Here is a 20,084-nt window from a genome sequence, read left to right as displayed (position 1 = left end):
GAGGGGTCTATACCGGCGAGAGAGAGGATCCAGCAAATCCATTGAGCTAGCATGGTGACTGAGACCGAAGCATGGGGGCGAACGTAGGACATCAGGAGTTGACCCGACGCCGAGTTACGAAGAGGGGAGGTAACCGTGACGTATCTGCAAAGAGTAGATACCACACAAAGCTGCGGGTCGTCTGGAAAAAAGGGGTAGAAAACCTAGGTCGAATCTGACTTGGTACGACGGGAAATACGGAATGTGACCCCATTGGGGGCAACATTGAAAGCGTCGACGTCGAAGGCTCGTACGTCCGACACTCGACGGAAAGACACAAGGCAAAGCAGGAAGGCGAATTTAGCCGATAATTGTCGTAGAGGCAATTGCTCGTTAGGGTGCCAATCCCGGAAAAAACGGAGAACCAACCCGACGTCCCAGAGGTGGGTGTACTTGGGGGCCGGAGGGCGGCGAAGCCGCATACCGTGGAGAAGGCGATAGACCAGAGGGTCTTTGCCAACCGGGAGGTCCCCGACGGGAGTGTGGGCCGCCGAAATCGCCGAATGAACAACGTTAACGGAGCGGTAGGAGCGACCCGTCGAAAACAAGGACGAAAGAAAGTTGAGAATCATGGGAATAGGTGCTGTAAATGGATCGGAGTCCCGTTCCACGCACCAAGTATGTCACGATTCTGGGAACCAAACACGCTAACACACACACAGAAAAGGTGCTGTACCTAAGCACACAAAGAATAGTCAGGAGACACGCCGAGTAGGGGGAACCAGAAGACAGAATAACGAGAAACAAGCCGAGGTCAAAGGGTAGGAGAAAGTCACAAAGTCAGATAAACAAGCCAGAGAGTACGTAACCAGAAACACAAGTTCAGTAGCAATACTAGCAAGCAAAGACCACAACAGGGCAGGGAGGAACAGGAAAGGTAAGTATTTAAATCATAAGGTTAATTCTGATTGGATAATTTCCAATCAGAATTAACAATCACACGTGGGAGATATCTAAACCTCCCACTGTAATTGAGGCACTGTGCCTTTAACGCCGGGTCAGGTGGCTGACCCCGGCGTGTAATAAATTGGGCGGTCTCCCAGCGTGCAGCGTCATGCATGTTGCCACTGGGGGACATAGAGGAAGACGCGGGCGGCATCCGAGGCTGGAAGGATGCCGCTCGCCGAGCCCACGAGGAGGAGGGGACTGCGGACGGCTGGAGGGTGAGTACCGCGAGCGGAGTGCAGCCTCCCCTCACAGCCGCCCGCGGGATCCCGACAGTACCCCCCCTCGAAGACCGCCCGGAGGGCGGGAAGCAGAAGGCTTCAAAGGAAACCGGGCATGAAAGGAGCGGACCAAAGAGGGAGCGTGCAGATCAGAACTCGAAACCCAAGACTGCTCCTCAGGGCCGTACCCCTTCCAATCCACCAGATATTGCAGCCGACCCCTAGAAACACGAGAGTCAAGAAGGGCAGCCACTTCGTACACTTCACTAGGGACAGCGCGAGGGTAAACGGGCCGCCCGAGGGGACGAGAGAACCGGTTACATAGCAAGGGCTTCAAAAGCGAGACGTGAAACGTGTTCAGAATACGCATGGAAGGAGGCAAGTCTAGGGAGTAGGAAACGGGGTTAACCCTACGTAACACCTTGTAGGGACCAAGAAATCTGGGAGCAAACTTCATCGAGGGAACCTTGAGACGGAGGGTCCTGGAGGACAACCATACCCTATCACCCGGAACATAAGAAGGGGCCGCAACCCTACGGCGATCAGCAAACTTCTTCTGAGCAGCTGCTGAACGAGACAGCGCAATATGGACCTGATCCCACATCTTCCGCAAAGAGGCGAGGTGCTGGTCCAAGGCGGGCATTCCCTTGTCGGAGAACGCACCGGGAAGGACAGAAGGCCGAAACCCATAAGCAACCTCAAAAGGACTTAAGCCAGTAGACGAATGAGACACCGTATTCCTGGCAAATTCAGCCCACGGAAGGAGGCGAGACCAGTCGTCCTGGTGCGCATTAGTGAAGCAGCGCAAATACAATTCCACAGACTGATTAGCACGTTCGGCCGCACCATTAGATTGCGGGTGATAGGAGGAAGTGAACGACAAGGAGACCCCCATCTCAGCACAAAAGCCCCTCAAAAACCGAGAGACAAATTGAGGGCCCCTGTCAGATACGATATCCTGAGGTACCCCATGCAAGCGGAACACTTCTTTGGCAAACACCTGAGCTAGCTGAACTGCAGAAGGCAGTTTCTTAAGCGGAATAAAGTGTGCCATTTTAGAGAACCTATCCGTCACAGTCAATATCACTGTCTGACCATCAGAAGGAGGAAGGTCTACAATGAAATCCATGGATAAGTGGGTCCATGGTTTCTTGGGTATAGATAGAGGCATCAGTAGACCCTGCGGTCTCACATTAGGGGACTTACACTGCGTACAGACCCGACAAGCCTGTACAAAATCCACTACGTCTCGCTTAAGTGAAGGCCACCAGAAGTGTTGAAGGAGGCCCTTATAGGTTTTGGTAACCCCCGGATGACCAGCAGTTTTGGCGGTGTGAAATAAAGTTAACAACTTTTTTCTGTCATTTACTTCTGTCATTTTTTCTGTCATTTTCTGTCATTTAACGTATAGTTTACCAACCGGCGTCTCAGGGGGTGCTTGGGTTTGGTATGTCTTAATACTATCAAGGAAAGGAGATGAAACAACCAAACGGGTAGCAGCTATTATCTGAGACGCAGGTACAATGGGTTCAGGAGTCGGGTTAACAAATTCTAACGGTTCATGCTGTCGAGAGATAGATAACGTATTGGAAGCGTGAAAGAAATAGAGACCATCTAGCCTGCCGGGCAGACAACCTTCTAGCATCAGCTATATAGGTTCTTATGATCTGTCATAACCATAATTTTGTGTCTAGAACCCTCTAATAAGTACCTCCATTCCTTAAAAGCTAACACAATAGCTAATAGTTTCCTGTTCCTGTTATTGGGTTTCATGGTTCACCAGAGGTTTCTCAAGTGGTCTACCATCTATGGCCTCAACGGCCAAGGGTGTGGCCTTTCGGATTAAAGTCAAGGCTGCGGTTTTGGCAAAGTTCTCATCCATAAGGTTGTCTGCCGCACCTGAATCGATCAAGGCTTTGGTTGTTATAATGGTTTTATTGACCAAAAGAGAAACCGTAATAAATGGTCTGGAGGTGGACACATGAGGGAACAAAGTCATAACACCCGAGGCCGACCCCTCTCTCCGAACCCCAAGCGTCATAGTCCGAGTCGGATAGGTCTGCTTGCCACTCGTCTAGAACTGACATGGAGTGTGACAGTTCTTGGTCTTCGTCGGAAGAGTGATCCTGACGCGGGGCGGGGTACTGAATTTGGAGGATTTTTTATGTTTGGCAGGCGCCTTACCCTTGGCTGGTTTTGGTCTAGTGTCCTAACCTCTCCCGTGGCGTTTACTGGGACGGGAGTCCTCTCTGGCATGGTAGTCCGAGACATCAGAGTCTGACTCGTGGCGTGGGCGTCTGCGAGAAGATTTGGAAAGTGCCTTCTCCACAGAAGCAGCGACAGCTGCATTAATCATAGCCTGGAAGTCCACAGGGGTATTCTGGGAGTCTTCCATGGTATAGGGTAGGCTTGTGAAACACGTCACTAATAGGCACTATAGTAATGGCACCCAGGTCTTATGTATATGGCGTAAGGCTTAGGGTCAGTTGATGTAGTGGTTATGGTGGATAACAACTCCGTCCAGTTAAAACCCCAGCAGGGTATAGTTGGTGACCTTAGTAAAAACTGGGGCTCACCCAGTTAGAGAGAACTGCAAAAGCTAGTCTCCCAGTAAGCAGTGCAGTACTTAGGTACGTATAATGTGGGCTCACCCCGGTTGCACAGGGTTGGAACCCTTAAGTGCAGGTCACAAAATATACAGGCAGAAGCACTGACCTGACTGACCCAGCCAAATGAATGCAGAAATCTTCTGGTGATGTAGCAAGCACAGAAGCACAGGAGTACCAAGGTATGGCTGAATTATATTCACAGGAACTGAAGGAGCCTTCAATAAAAGCAGGTGCTGGTAAGTATAGTGAAACACTGGTACTCACAGGATGTGAGAAGGATCTGCACACTGAAGGAGGTAAGTACAGCTTTCCAACAGGGTATAGGAGGGAATACAGTCAGTTTTTAGGCACACACTCGAGATCCGCGATCCAAGATGGCCTCTGCGCGTGTAGGCCGCAAGCCGGGGACTAAATTTAGCCCGGTCGCGGGTTAAAAAGGCCAGCGCGTTCGGTGCCGTGAAGGGTCGCGGTTGATAAAGAGGGCGCCCAGAAGGGGCTCCAAGGTACCAGGGCAGGAGGGGGAGATGGGGGAAGCCACTAATAAGTGAAAGGAGAGTCCCAGGGCCAGTCAGGGGATGAAGAAGGGGAAGGAAACCCCTATAAGGCCCAGGCAAAACCCACTGCCCAAAGGAAAAGGAAACAATAATACTACAGAATAATATATAAACATATATAAGTGAACAGTAATAAAACTAAATAGACTAGCACAATAAAGGATTAAGGCTCTGGGGGAGCCAAAAGTCTGACCTGTCTGCAATGGAGCAGTAAAGAAAGAGGAAGTGTACAGGCAGCATGACCCTTATATACACTATGCTGCTCATTGATTTATTGTTACTCTTTACGTTTTTCTTTACTGCTATGGAGTTTAGTAAAGAGAGTTAATGCAAAATAGGAAGCCTCCTGTCATGTTATAAAATTCAAGGATTTTACAATTATCATGACGGAAAGTCATGATTTTATTAAAGACACGGAGGCGAGTATTATGCTGCACTCTTTCTTTATTTCCCTCAGCAGCAAAGAAACATTATTGAAAAAAAACATTAAAACAGATCTGCCTTCCAACAGGCAATGTCCGCCTAGCAACATGATCATCCAATCAGCGCCATCCTTTCCCTATAGCTGGCTGAGTGTTGATGACCATTTCCTCTTTCTTTCTTGCGACTCCCGAAGAAACTCAAACTCGGAACAGGAAACCAGAGTAAACCAAACGATTCGTAACAAAGCACGTGATTCCAAGAGGTCTTTTAGCCAGGTCACGCTAAAGAAACAAGAGAAATATGGTAATTTCTTGAGAATTATGGGTTGTCCGCATATATATAGGTCTAAATGTCTGCAAGAACAGTGATAACTTTTCATAACAGTAGTAAGAGGCAACTACCAACCTGAGGACAACAATGGCAATAAAGTCCCATCATTATATAGTGCTCTAGAGCGATGTAGATATGTGATATCATCCCTACCGTCAAGTTGAACTTACCTTGGAAATCTTTTCTCTGAAAACTTACCTCGACCCACCACTGAGCCGTCCGAGGGTGGGTGGGTGGGATAATACTCGCCTCCGTGTCTTTAATAAAATCATGACTTTCCGTCATGATAATTGTAAAATCCTTGAATTTTATTAAAGACCCGGAGGCTCCTATTATGCTATTTCAAAGCTGTGATATCACGGCTTCTGCGAAATGCTGGATTGGTTTGAAATAGAAATTACGGAAAGTAGATTCTGCGGACCAATCAGCCGCCTTTAGTATATCTTCCAAGCGACAACCCGCCATGGAGGCTTTGGAGGCCATGGCACCGCGAACTGAATGAGGAGAGAATATGGAGGTATCAATACCTGCCAAGGACATGAGCCATTTGACCCAGCGGGCCAAGGTAGGAGAGGATACCGGAGCGTGCGGTTTACGGAAGGAGATGAAGAGTTGGGGGTTCGACTCAATCCGGAGGGATGCAGTACGAGCTTCGTACGCCCTAAGACATGCTACTGGGCAGAGGAGTGGTGTCGCGGGGAACGCTGGATACAGGACCGATCTGGAGGACGATTTCGTCCTTCGTGAGATGTCAAAGACGACTCCTTCTGGGGTGAAGGACCGGGCATTGACATCGAGAGCTCGAACGTCTGACACTCTTTTGCATGAGACTAGACATAACAGCATAACTAGTTTAGCTGAGATTTGTTTTAAGGATAGAGACTCGTTGTCTGGCCACCTAGTCAGGAAAGTTAGTACCAGGGAGACGTCCCATAGGGAGGAATAGCGAGGTAAGGGTGGCCTTGCGAAGCGGATGCCTCTTAGGAGGCGACATACTAAGGGATGTCGTCCTATTGGAACCCCGTCAGTGCCGGTATGGCCGGCTGAGATAGCTGATCGGTAGAGGTTTACCGTTCTGTATGCTTTCCCGCTATCATAGAGGGAGGTCAAGAATTGCAGGACAGTTGTCACAGGAGTTGATAGGGGATCCACACCCCGTGCCACGCACCAACCATCCCATGTGCGCCAAGCAAACTTGTAAGACTGTCTCGTGCCGGGTGCCCATGCGCCCTCGAGAAGTCGTAGAGTCGATTGCGAAACTCCCTCGATTGACCAGGGTCCCCGGAAATCAGCCATGCCATGAGGCGGAGGAGGCCCTGAAGTATCAGGGGGTGGGGATTCCCTTCGGGGTCCCGGAGGAGAGATTGGGTGTCCGGGAGGAGACGTGGAGGGTCTATGGCCATCTCCAGCAGAGGAGGAAACCAAGGTTGTGCCGGCCATAGGGGGGTTATTAGAACCATGTCGCCCAAGTGGCGCCGTAGGTGGAGGAGGCAACGAGGGATAAGGGCAAATGGAGGGAATGCATAGTTCCTGGTTGTTGACCAGTCTTGTGAGAATGCATTCGTAGCCGCTGCCGTGGGGTCTGGCCTCCAACTGAAGAAGGTCGGAAGTTGGGCGTTCAAGCGAGAGGCAAATAAGTCTATTGCCAGAGGACCCCACAGATCCCCAATGCGTTGGAAGATTTGGGGATCGAGGTGCCAGTCGCTGGAGTCCCGCAGGTGACGGGAGTACCAATCTGCCGTAGTGTTGTATGACCCTGGCAAATATTCCGCCTTGACCGTCATGTTGTGTTGCAGACAGAACTGCCAAAAATCTCGAGCCAAATTCGCTAGAACTTTGGATCTTGTGCCACCGAGGTGGTTGATATAACGGACAGCCGATATGTTGTCCATCTTCAGTAGGATTGAACACTGGGACAGTGTCGGGGAGAGGCTGCGAATCGCAAAGGATCCTGCTAGGAGTTCCAAGCAATTTATGTGGAGCCTGGATTCCGCTTCTGACCAGCGTCCGCCTGTGGAGGTATCTCCGCAGCGTGCGCCCCAACCGTAAGAACTCGCGTCCGATTCGATGACTATATCTGGGGCTGAGCCGAAGATGGCTCTGCCGTTCCACGCCTCCATGTGTAGGAGCCACCATTGGAGTTCTTTCTTCGCTTCCGCGTCTAGAGTCAGAGTATCCTCGTATGAGGCACCGCCTCTGAGGTGTGACGCTTGTAAGCGTTGTAGGGCTCTGTAATGAAGGGGGCCCGGAAATATGGCCTGTATGGAGGCCGCTAGAAGCCCAATCACTCTGGCCAGGTGTTTGAGCGATATTTGAGGAAAGGTAAGCACACGTCTTATCTCTTTCTTGATATTTCTCATCTTGGAGGTTGGTAAAAGCAATGTTTGCGTTTCTGAGTCCACCAAGAGTCCTAGGAACTCTATTTGTTGAGTGGGGGCCAGGATGGACTTTTCCCAATTGATTATGAAGCCCAAATTCTGTAGCAAGGTTGTGGTCCAACCGAGGTGAGAATGGAGTAATGGTATTGACTGGGATAGCAGCAGGATGTCGTCTAAGTATATGATTAGACGAATCCCCCGACTGCGTAGAAGCGCGATAACGGGCTTCATGAGCTTGGTGAAACACCAAGGTGCGGAAGAGAGACCGAAGGGAAGGCAGCGGAACCGCCATTTTCTTCCCTGCCATATGAATTGCAGGAAGTTTTGGTGTGCTTGCGCAATGGGTACTGTAAGATAAGCGTCTCTTAGGTCGAGTTTGACCATCCAGTCCGCTGGTTGGAGCAAATCCCGTAGGCAATGGATGCCTTCCATCTTGAAGTGATGGTAGGCTACGTAGGTGTTTAAATGTTTGAGGTTGATAACTGGGCGGGATCCGCCCCCTTTTTTGGGGACAATGAATAAATTGCTCACAAATCCCGGGGTATGCATGGGGATTTCTTGGATAGCACCCTTGAGTGCCAAATCTTGAATTTCCTCGGAAACGAGGGTCGTGTCTATTTGGGAAAAAGCAATCTCCCTGGGTGGGGAGAGCTGAGTGGGCAGGGATACAAAATCTATGAGATATCCTTGGACTGCCCTGAGAATCCAAGCATCTGATGTAATTAGGGCCCATACATGGGAAAAATGTGTGAGTCTGCCCCCTATCAATAGATGTGAAGAAAATTGAGAAGGGTAGCTTACCGTAAGGACGTCTTCCGGAAGGAGCGCCTCGTGCACCTCTCGACAACCAAGGTCTACCTCGTTGGGGGAAGAAGGTTGGAGCGGGCCTCTGGTCATGGAAGGGGGTTCTCCCCATATAGGAGCCTCGGTTCGGGCGCGAACCTCTACTGAGTCTGCCGGACAGACGGCCCCTTGTTCTGCCGGCCCCACCAAAAACCTTTGGGTGGAACACCCTTTTTAGATTAGTTTGTGCCTTGTCCAAGGCTGTGAATGTCTGGACATAAGAGCCCAGGTCTTTTACAAAAGATTCTCCAAAAAGATACCCTTTTGCTTGGGCTCCTGGCTCAGTAATGGCCATATTTACCAGTTTGGGTTCTATTTTAATTAGGATAGATTTCCTGCGCTCAGTAGCCAGGGCCGTATTGGCATTGCCTATAAGGCATATCACTCTTTGAATCCAACCTCTAATAGTGAGGCGATCTAAGGCTTCGTCGTGCGCCAAGGATTCCTCTACGGCTTCGAAAATTTTGGTTGCCGGACCCAAAATATCCAAGACTTTATCTTGACAATTATAGAGGGAGAAGTCTAGACCTTTCTTAGGTTTCCAATTGGTTTTACTTAGAAATTGTATGATTTTAGGGTCCACCTGGGGTGTCTTACAGACTTCGTCTGGTACGGTGGGACGTGGGCATTCGGCCCTTAGTTTGTTACGTGTTGCCTTGTCTAAAGGCTTACGGGCTCGAGATGCGATGTATTGCGCCACATGCTCAGCCGGTGACCATTCCGCAGAGCGGGGGTGCCGTAAATCGTCGGGTTCGAATAACGGTTCACCCTGTGGGTCAAGTATTCTACCCTCTTTGTGTATCTCAGAACTGGGCATGCCAGTGGTAGCCATTTTAGTGGAGGGATCATGCTCCTTATCCATATCGTACTCCGACTCTAAGTCGGATAAGTCATTAGACTGATCTGAGTCTAGGGTGGGTGCACTCTCCTCATCTGAACTGAGCTCTGACTCAGTATTATCAGGCTGGGGTTTAGCCCACTTCCAGTGTCTAGCCGTTTTTGCCCGGCTAGAGGCTCTCTTGCGCGGTGGTTCAATATTCGCGCCATCCATGACAGGTGTTATACTGTCCATCATTAGTTTGGAGGAGTGCTTAACTTTTGCCAGGGCTTTGCGGCCGAGGCGTGGGGGTTGAGAAACAGGTGGTATCGCGACTGACATAGCAGGCGGAGGGACCATGAGTTGGGCCTGTAGTAATGCCTGGGTAAAGGATTTGGAGATAGAAGAGGACATAATGTCCATGGCAGATGCCAAGGCTTTGGATACAGAATTGGACACAGTAGTATCCATGATGGCCTGGATTTCCTCAGATGCTGGGAAATCCACCTCATCCCCAGGAGTTACAGGGGGAATACCCAAGACAGTGTGAGGGTTAGTTTGTGCCCCTGAGGGGCCAGGCAAGTCATTAGAGGACTGCATATTGCTAGCAAAGAACAGGCAAATAGATATAGCAGAGTATTAGAAGTGGTATTGGCAGGTTAAGTAACCCAGCAAAGGACTTAGAACAATATATCTAGCAATAGGTAGATGAATAGTACTCACTGAGATTAATAATGAAATTTTTTGGGAGCAGGTAGAAAGGGGGGACCGTCCGCCACAACTCTGGACACCAACTCCGATTCAGGGGACGGAGTGGGCGTGTCACAGACGAAAAGAGCGCGAAAGCGCCGTTTAAAATGGCCGCCGGTGAAAAATCCGGCTGAATTGAGGGTTAAATAGTGCTAAACGTTAGCCGCGAGGCGGCAGAAGAATATGTGCTCAGTTAGTGCCCGGCGGTTGCGGTTGTTTACCGCGCTCGGTTAACGAAATTCCGAGCGCGGACACAGCAGCCGAGTCACAAGATGGCCGCCGGAGGCGTCCCTGACGGGATGCGCACGCGCGGCTGACTCAGACAATGCCGGGATCCGCGGTTCACAGAAAAAACCTCCCTAGGATTTTGAATCCTAGGGAGTAACAAATGACCAAGAAAAAACTGGTGAATAGCGAAAAGGACTGTCAAGTTAAAGTAGTATGTGCCTATCACAGCATATTTCAATAAAGCACCACAATTAAAGGAACATGAATAAATATGTAAAAATAAAACTTTTTTCATGTATACTATCGATCAATATGAGAAGCATTCAATATACACAAGTAGTATGCAGTCATAAAACAAATACAAAATTCCCACAGCCAGGAGCTGAGAGAGTTGTACTTATCTGAGGGAAAGCAGCAAAGAAAGAGGAAATGGTCATCAACACTCAGCCAGCTATAGGGAAAGGATGGCGCTGATTGGATGATCATGTTGCTAGGCGGACATTGCCTGTTGGAAGGCAGATCTGTTTTAATGTTTTTTTTCAATAATGTTTCTTTGCTGCTGAGGGAAATAAAGAAAGAGTGCAGCATAATAGGAGCCTCCGGGTCTTTAATAAAATTAGGTCTCTCCCGCCAGCTAATGTCAGCTGGGGAGGAGCATGGGCGGAGCCTGACCAAGCCGAGGGACATCGGCGCTGGCTTCAGGCAAGTGACTGGAGGGGATTTAGGGAGGGGGCGTGAGGGAGGGAGCACTATAGGATTCTAAAGTGCCAGGAAAACTGCTTTGTTTTCCTGACCGTATAGAATCCCTTTAACATCTGAATTTCTTTTACCAACAAGCATGGATTTTGTTTCCTATATTGGCAGAAGATGTCTTCATATTCAGCAGTTTGCCCTGTACTTGGCTGGCATTATACTGGCACTAATTATGTCAGTTCATCTATTTATGAGTAGATATCACATACTTGGTGTATTAATAATGTTTAACAGATCATTCATAAATTTGCAGATTATTTCATCTAGATTGTAAATTTCCATTGCAATAGGGCCCTCACCTTCTCCTGTATTAATTAATCAATTCTGGCGGAATGTGATGGTGCTTTATAAATAAAGCATGATAATGACAATAATAATGATGGGTGTAACAGATTATTCCAATGTGTTTGTAGATGGAGACCATCCTGAAATCTGTTGGCTGCTGCATAGTTGGGCAGTCAGGGGATCTAGTGCCAGCTGACAAAATTTTCTATGAAATTCGTGATGTGACAGCGACAGTGGATAGCTTGCCACTAATTACAGGTACGTGCTACCTAATCAGATGTTTCTCATAAATTCTCTTGCCCTATAGGTATCTAGATAGATACAGGCTACCAACTATTCACTGACTCGGGTACTGGCGCAGGATGCCAATATACATCTAAAATTGTACACATGTATGATGTCACTTGCAAGCACATTACCCTGGCTACCCAAAAGGCAGCCATCTAGTTTGGCTAATTGCTTGATGATTTCTATATTATTTTTTTTCTATGTGATTTTTACTAACAAAGAAAAAAAAGGTAGTATACAATAAATAGTGATGTCTGAACAAGAGTGACATCTGTAGGGTTTATGATATCTTGATTTGGACTGGGTAATGATTTAATTGTTCCTGCTTGATTCATGGACAGTGTGGTTGTTTCTGGGCTGGCTCAGGGTAATAATGTTTTTTGTTTTACTGCAGCTTCGGTAATGAGCAAGAAAGTAGCGGAAAGCATTTCAGCACTGATCCTGGATGTAAAGTTTGGAGAGGCAGCACAGAGCCCAACCATAGAGGAAGCAAGAACTTTGGCCCAGAGTCTTGTAAGTTTATCTCGTTAATTGCAGTATTCATAATTGGATTATCACAGTTTTGCAGAAATTGTGAATAATGGGCCAGAGAGACGCTGAAAATAAACTGCAGCAGTTTTTTTTCAGTTTGTCAAATTTAAGAATTTCTATACTGATTATTCCATGTATTTATTAATACAGAATCCCATAAAAGATATACTAACAATAACATATGGAAGTCTTTTAAATGGGAAACCACCACTTGATGTAAAGTACATCATTGAATAAAACAGTAAAAATGACCTATTACTTGTGTTAACATTTTTCATGTGATGCTCAATTTTCTTTTTAATTTATATTAAAGATTTAGCAAATTGTATCACAATCTAGTTCATCCCAGGAATAGAAAGTGCACGCATTTAAAGGGACACTATAGTCACCAGAACAACTACAGCTTATTGGATTTGTTCTGGTGAGTAGAATCATTACCTTCAGGCTTTTTGCTGTAAACAGTGTCTGCTTAGAGAAAATGCATTGTTTACATTACAGCCTAGTGATAACTTCACTGGCCACTCCTCAAATAGCTGTTAGAAATCCTTCCTGTGTCATGGCTGCCTAAAATGCATCCAAACATTCATTATCTCCTCCCTCTGCATGCAGACACTGAACTTTCCTCATAGAGATTAATTGATTCAATTCATCTCTATGAGGAGATGCTGATTGGCCAGGGCTATGTTTGAATCATGCTGGCTCTGCCCCTGATCTGCCTCCTTATCAGTCTCAGCCAATCCTATGGGGAAGTACTGTGATTGGATCAGGCCACCACTTCTAATGATGTCAGCAGACTGCTTGTTTTTTTTTTTTTTTTAGGCAAATAGCATGCAGAGTTACAGCTTCTGGCTTGAATACAGTAAGATGTTGCTATATTTATGGAGGCATGAGGGGCCCAGCGGGGCTAGATGGTGGTTTTAACACTATAGGGTCAGGAATACATGTTTGTGTTCCTGACCCTAAAGTGATCCTTTAAATGAGGAGGATAGATAAACATTGTTAAATGGTTATAAAACCCTTTGGAGGAGGGAAGGGGAACCTTTTCTGTGTAATATGCCCTATTAGGCACTATGAATTTTGTCCCACCAGTTGATTTGCAGGTATAACCTGCAAAAAAATATTTACTGTTTAATGCACGCAATTTGAGCCGGCAAAGGGAAGTAAACAGGGAGGGAGGTGGGTGGGATATTTTTTTATTTTTTATATTTAAACTATGACTTTATTAGGAGGAAGGGAAGGGAGGGGAGAAAAAAAAAACGCTTCCTTATGCATACTGGTGAAGAATATATGTTATGCACAGAATTGACATTGGGAATTGAGTTCCAGGAAGCAAAAATGAAGCTGAAACAGTGCACATACTTACTCTTACGAACATGACCACTTCAAATCACTGACATTTTTCTCTCTATGCTGAATCATTGACAGGGAGGTAAGATGGAGGTGAATAGTTGTAGGATAGATGTGTACACATGTAAATTTATTTTGCAGATCTCACAAATACATATTTGTTTAATGTGTGGGCTAATAAATATAATATGTCGAATCCTGTGGGTGACGGTTTCCCTTATTATTTTTGTACATATTTTATTGTGTAGTTGTCTCTTTTTAGGTCAATGTGGGGTTCTCCCTTGGTATTCCCACAACAGCACTACTTTCTAAAATGGACAATCCTATTGGTCGTTGTGTGGGAAATGCTCTGGAGGTCATAGAGGCTCTAGAATGTTTGGAGGGGACTGGTTCAAGCGATCTTCGGGAATTGGTGACACACACAGGTCAGCATATTAGAACCTATAAAACATGCTATTTTTTTTTTACTCTATTCCTCTATGGAGAATAAAGCCTCCATTGCACAAAAGTTCAGGAAACCTATTCTGTGTTACTGTTAAAACATTTCAACATTACATGTTAATTAAATGATTTTGGGTCTTAGATTCTGCTCCCGCAGCCTTGCAGATGAAAATAGTGTCATTTATGAGAAATAGTAGAGTTTTTTGTTTTTGAACATTCTGTGTTTATTGGTTTGGTGTTTTTGGCATAGCAATAATCATTACAGAAAGGAAAAGTTGCCCTGGGTTTGTGCAGGGTTTTCGTCCGTGGACACTTCCTGCTGGTGTTTGAGTCGATTTGTGGCTCTATGGCCTTTATTATCAAGAGTCGGAATGTGGAAAACATAACAAATGTAACAACTTAACTAGAACTGAATTATAGAAAGAAAAAAACAAACAAAAAGGAAATGATATATCATGATGGTATTAATGATGGGTATAGTAGTTGTTTCATTGGCTGAGGTGTGATTCGACTTGCTGGAGTTGGTTCCCAGTGCAGACCAATTTGTCAACTTCTGCCCATAATGAGATCAGTTTGGAGCAGTGCCACCAGAGGTGTATATAAGTTTCCCTGTATCCGCCTTGTTTCCAGTATAGGTCTGAATCTGACCTTCCCATTCGATAGAGAAGTGTGGGTGTCAAGTACCATCTGATCATGGTCTTGTAGGCCTGCTGCTTATGGTTCACGCAAATAGATATAGAGGCTGTAGCCTCCCATATGTCCTGCCAATCGGATGCTTCATCTGGGGGTCCCAGGTCCCTCTCCCAGGCCGACACATAGGCTAGTGCCCCTGGGGGCTGGTTGGTGATTAGGAGTGTGTAGATGTCAGTGATCTGACCTTTGCAGACTGGGCCATGCATGCAGGTTCGTTCAAAAGATGAGAGTTTGGTGGTAGCCGCTGTCCTGTTTTCTGAGTGTTCTAGGAAGCTGTTTAGTTGCAGGTATCTGAAAAAGACATGGGTGTTGTATGCTATGTTATGTCATGGTAAGTCGTATGGGATTACATACTGCCTCTGATTGAAAAATCTGTTGGAGTTGTCACAAAACTAATGCGAACAGCTGAAGAGAGCAAAAGTGAGTTTTCTAAAGCACTGCTAGCATATCGCAGTATGCCACTTGCATGTGGTTACTCGCCTGCACAACTTCTTATGGGAAGACGCCTGCATACTAATCTACCTATGAAGGATGACCTGCTTGCAACAAGGAAGGGTGCACAGGTAAAGCAGTTTAAAGAGAAAAAGAAGGAGAAACAGAAAGTCTATTTCGACTCAAGGGTTAAATCTTTACCTGAACTGCATGAGGGACAAAAGGTGAGGATTAAGGACAAGAACAATACATGGATACAGAAAGGTTCCATAGAGTAACAAGTGCAACCAAGATTTCACATGCTTCGAACAGAGGAGGGAAGGATTCTTAGAAGAAATTGAAGAGATATTCTAAAAGAACCAAAGCAGAAATTTTCCAACACTGAATTAGAGACTGATCAAGTTGTTAGACAGTCTACACGACAAAGAAAAAGTCCTGAAAGACTGATAAAGTCATGTTAATAAATTATATATATATATATATATATATATATATATATATATATATATATATATATATATATATAGTGACAAAAGTACTCCTTTCCCTTGGTACTTTGACCTGGGATTGGGGTGTTACACAGTCTTTTCAGGATTTAGAGACACTTCACACGCTGGATGAGGTAAAAGGACTTGATCTTTTATTGTGGTTCCAAAATAAAAGCACAGTAAGGTATAAAGGTAACAAAAATATACAAAACAAAAGCCTTGCTCTTCTGAGCACTAACTAAACAAAATAATTAGCTAACTGGGTTGGATGGCTTGTCCATTTCCCAACATAAACATAAACAACCTTACTGATTCAGGGTTTTCAACTCTCTGTTTCCACTCACAGAAATCAAACACAATCTCCCTCAAAACTCTGGAACTGGACTTCTCACCTGTAGGTTACAAGCAACTTCCAAAATGTGGAGTGGAGCACTGGCCCACCCTACTCTCCAAGTGCTCCACCCCAGGGCCCAAATACACATATTTAAAGTGCAATATTCATTTTAACATAACACATTTCCCTGGGGCTAATTACACAAAGTAGGAACCTTGCAAAATCTGGGGAGGTATATAGATTCCCTCCAGCACAATTCCCTTCAGCACAATTCCTTGCTTTCGGTCACACATCCTTCACCAGTAAGAAATGGTGCTAGCAGACTTGCCCATTCCACTTCAGGCCAAACTTCTCGCTCAGCGGTTCGCTCAAATGCTATCAGGTAGGCCTCTACATCATCTGTGGATACCATCTTTTGCAAGTAGTGACTCACTCTGATCACCTTTGGACATTGTGGTGATTCTGTGGCATCCCTGGCCAGCCTTTGTGATAGACTCTGGATCTCCTGCTGTATGATACATGTGGCATGCTGCTGCTCCTCTCTGAGCAATTGATGAGCTGCTGCCTGTGCTGCTTCAACTTGCTTGAATAAAGCATCTGTATTTTCCTTTTGAGCCAGTACAAGCTGCTGCAGTATTGAAATGCTCTCTTGCTGTATTGCATTAGTCTCTGCAGTCCTTCTGTTTGTCTCTTGCTGTACAGCAGTGGACTGGAGCAAAGCTTTCATGACATCCTCCATTTTCTCAGCAGTCTCTTTCTCCCTACTTACAGACTTTGCCGTGTGCTGCCCGCATCCTCCACCATATGCGACAAAAGTACTCCTTTCCCTTGGTACCTTGTCCTGGGATTGGGGTGTTACACACAGTGTTTTCAGGCTTTAGAGACACTTCACACGCTGGATGAGGTAAAAGGACTTGATCTTTTATCGTGGTTCCAAAATAAATGCACAGTAAGGTATAAAGGTAACAAAATATATAAAACAAAATCCTTGCTCTTCTGAGCACTAACTAAACAAAATAATCAGCTAACTGGGTTGGATGGCTTGTCCATTTCCCAACATAAACATAAACAACCTTACTGTTTCAGTGTTTTCAGCTCTCTGTTTCCACTCACAGAAATCAAACACAATCTCCCTCCTTCCTTGGCAGGGGAGTACTTAATAGCACCGGTAATTGACAATCCTTTTCAGGTGAGTTAAATTAGGATTCAAACTCTGGAACTGGACTTCTCACCTGTAGGTTACAAGCAACTTCCAAAATGTGGAGTGGAGCACTGGCCCACCCTACTCTCCAAGTGCTCCACCCCAGGGCCCAAATACACATATTTAAAGGGACACTATAGTCACCTGAACAACTACAGCTTAATGTATTTGTTCAGGTGAGATCTATAGCTCCCTGCAGGCAATCTAATGTAAACACTGTATTTTCAGAGAAAATACAGTGTTTACATTGATTGATAGGAATACCTCCAGTGGCCGTCACTCAGACGGCCACTAGAGGCACTTCCTATCATGCAGGGCCCTAAAAAGGCCCTGTACACGTCAGACGTTTGAAAATACGTCTGACGTGTGCAGGAGAGAGAAGGCACTGTGTGCGCGCCTTCTCTCTCCAGCCTGTCAGCAGAGGAGGGGGGCGGGCAAAGACCGCGAGCTGAGCTGCCAGTCAGCTCAGCTCGCGGTCGCGCACACCGCGCGCATGCGCGGTAGTGTGCTGAGGACTTCAGAGGGCGGCATGAATGCCGCCCTCTGAAGTCTGTGCGCATGTGCGGCAAAGCCGCGCATGCGCACAAGGGAGCAATGACGCTTCCAAATGGAAGCGTCTGATTGCTCCCTGCTCGCGCCCGCCTATTTTGTCATTTTGACGAAATAGGGGGCACGGCTTCACGAGGCTCCCGGCGCTGGAACCAGGTGAGTAAACAGGGGCTGCCTGGAGAGTCCCTTTAAAGTGCAATATTCATTTTAACATAACACATTTCCCTGGGGCTAATTACACAAAGTAGGAACCTTGCAAAATCTGGGGAGGTATATAGATTCCCTCCAGCACAATTCCTTGCTTTCGGTCACAATATATATATATGTCCAACAAGTAAGACAGTATGCATAAGTACTTGCTCGATAGATTAATATGTTTGGTTATAGCATGTTTTTTTCGTTAACATGTAATTTTCCTAAGAGAGAAGGGTGTAGTGATATGTGTATATTAAAGGACTGTATTGCTTTAAGAGGCTGGGGGATTCCCTGAGAAGGAGGGCTTAGGAGAGCACTCCATGTTGTGAGTTTAGCAGTGACTCTGCAAATTATGTTTGGTGACTCATGGAAGTAAAGCTGTTCATATGAAGTGAGTGTCAGCATTGATTATTCTGCAAGAACCACAGAAAAAACACAACAGGTGCATATCTGAAAACAGCTTGCAAAAGATGTAGTTCTCTTCTCTGAAACATTTGCAAGCCCTACCCTTTTAATCCCGCCCAGACTTTCTGTGGCTGTCCAATCACATACTTCCCAATGTAGTTCAAGTTTTTTCAGGTGGGGTGCTCTGGGCAATTGCCTGTCTCCTGTGTTTAGCTCCACTTAGCTAACCAAACCAGGAAGTAACAGGACTAGTTGTCTTATTGACAGCCGGAGGGGTGTAACAAGGTTAATTTATAAAAGAGTCAGTTTCTATTGAAATCTGCCCTAATTGTAAGATGAGAAAAAGAGGACACACTCTTCATACTCAAAGCAATTCAGCAAGCTAAAATGATTTAGTTGTTTAGAGTGTTCCTTTAAACCCTTAAGGACCAAACCTCTGTAATAAAAGGGAATCATGACATGTCACACATGTCATGTTTCCTTAAGGGGTTAATACCGATCTTTTACCGTTTTTTTTTAACCCCCCTCCCGCCTCCACTACATCCAATTGACCCCTTAGTCACCCCCAAATGCCCCTAAGCCCCCCATATTACCTACTTATTAATCTGTATTTTCTGCCCCGATCTATATTCAGGGCGCCGCCATCTTTGTGTGGGTAGGTGAAGTCCCTGTGGGGCACGTCATCTGCCCACACTAGATAGCACTGAGATTCCTGCACATGCCCAGTTAAACACTTGGACATGCGAACGGGAATTTCATCTATTCATTCATTCATCAGACAGACGAATGAATGAATAGAACAATCAGCCGAACAAACTAACACTGAGTATCAGTGTTCGTTTGTTCATTCAGTTTATTACAAGGAGGGAGCTACCGGCTTGCAGCTCCCTCCTTGTAATATGTAAAGATAGAAGCGGCAGGGAGCAGTGCTCCACGCCACTTCATAAGCCCCACAGGTCCCACTCTCACTCTATGGGGGTCAATATGACCCCCATAATAGAATAAGGGAGAATAAAATCTCCCCAATGCCCCTACTCGCTATACCGTGAGTAGGGGCATGTCCTGTTTATAAATTACAATAAGGAGGGAGACACCTATTGTCCTCCCCCCAGCCCTATATATAAGAATGGTGGGGTTGGGGGGGACAGGGGACTACTGCCCTCCCCCCCTGGCCCCTACCCCTGAAAAGTGGGTGGGGGCCCTATATAAGAATGGTGGGGGGGAACTACTGTCCTCCCCCCTGGCCCCCACCCCTGAGCGGTGGGTGGTGGCCCTATATAAGAATGGTGGGGGGGGACCTACTGTCCTCCCCCCTGGCCCCCACCCCTGAGCGGTGGATGGGGGCCCTAAAAAAACAAAAGGGGGGGACCTACTGTCCTCCCCCCTGGGCCCCACCCCTGAGCGGTGGCCCTAAAAAAACAATAGGGGGGGCCTACTGTCCTCCCCCCATTGGCCCCCACCCCTGAGCGGTGGGTGGGGGCCCTAAAAAAACAATAAGGGGGGGGACCTACTGTCCCCCCCGGCCCCCACCCCTGAGCGGCGGGTGGGTTTCCTAAATAAAAATTCCAAAGAACTTTCCCACGCTGTGTAAAATGACACAGAGCACTCTGATTGGGTGGCTTGAAATCCATCCAATCACAGTGCTCTGTGTCATTTTACACAGCGTGGGAAAATTCCAAAGGGGCGGTTAGTAGTTTTTTTTTTTTTGCTCACTGCTTACTAGACATGCCCCTACTCGCAGTATAGCGAGTAGGGGCATAATTTACTAATACTAAGTAATCTTTACTTAGTATTAGTAAATTTGGCTGAAATACCAATTTAGGTCTTTCAGCCTTTTAGTAGATAGCTCCCTAATACCGTGGGAATTATGGAGTTATCTACTAAGCGGCTGCAAGATGCAGCCACAGCAATGAATAGGATAGGAGTTTCATTAATTCGAATGAAATTCCGATCCGAACAAAGTCCCGAATTGCGTTCTAACACGAATGGAGAAACTGTTAGAACG

General features: G+C 46.4%; 1 protein-coding gene across 1 annotated transcript in view; it reads left to right on the top strand.

Moving 5' to 3' along the window:
- Positions 1-20,084, top strand: part of TYMP (thymidine phosphorylase) — a 48,328-nt gene that overhangs the window by 23,005 nt on the left and 5,239 nt on the right. Inside the window, exons 6-8 of the mRNA XM_063445487.1 lie at positions 11,304-11,433; positions 11,858-11,976; positions 13,604-13,766. Of these exons, the coding sequence (XP_063301557.1) occupies positions 11,304-11,433; positions 11,858-11,976; positions 13,604-13,766 (412 nt within the window). The remainder of the gene's footprint in view (positions 1-11,303; positions 11,434-11,857; positions 11,977-13,603; positions 13,767-20,084) is intronic.

The sequence above is a fragment of the Pelobates fuscus genome, chromosome 3 (assembly GCF_036172605.1).
Source record: "Pelobates fuscus isolate aPelFus1 chromosome 3, aPelFus1.pri, whole genome shotgun sequence".
In the NCBI taxonomy this organism is placed as follows: domain Eukaryota; kingdom Metazoa; phylum Chordata; class Amphibia; order Anura; family Pelobatidae; genus Pelobates; species Pelobates fuscus.
Note: the sequence above shows the minus strand (reverse complement) of the source record. Positions and strands in the feature narration are given on the sequence as shown.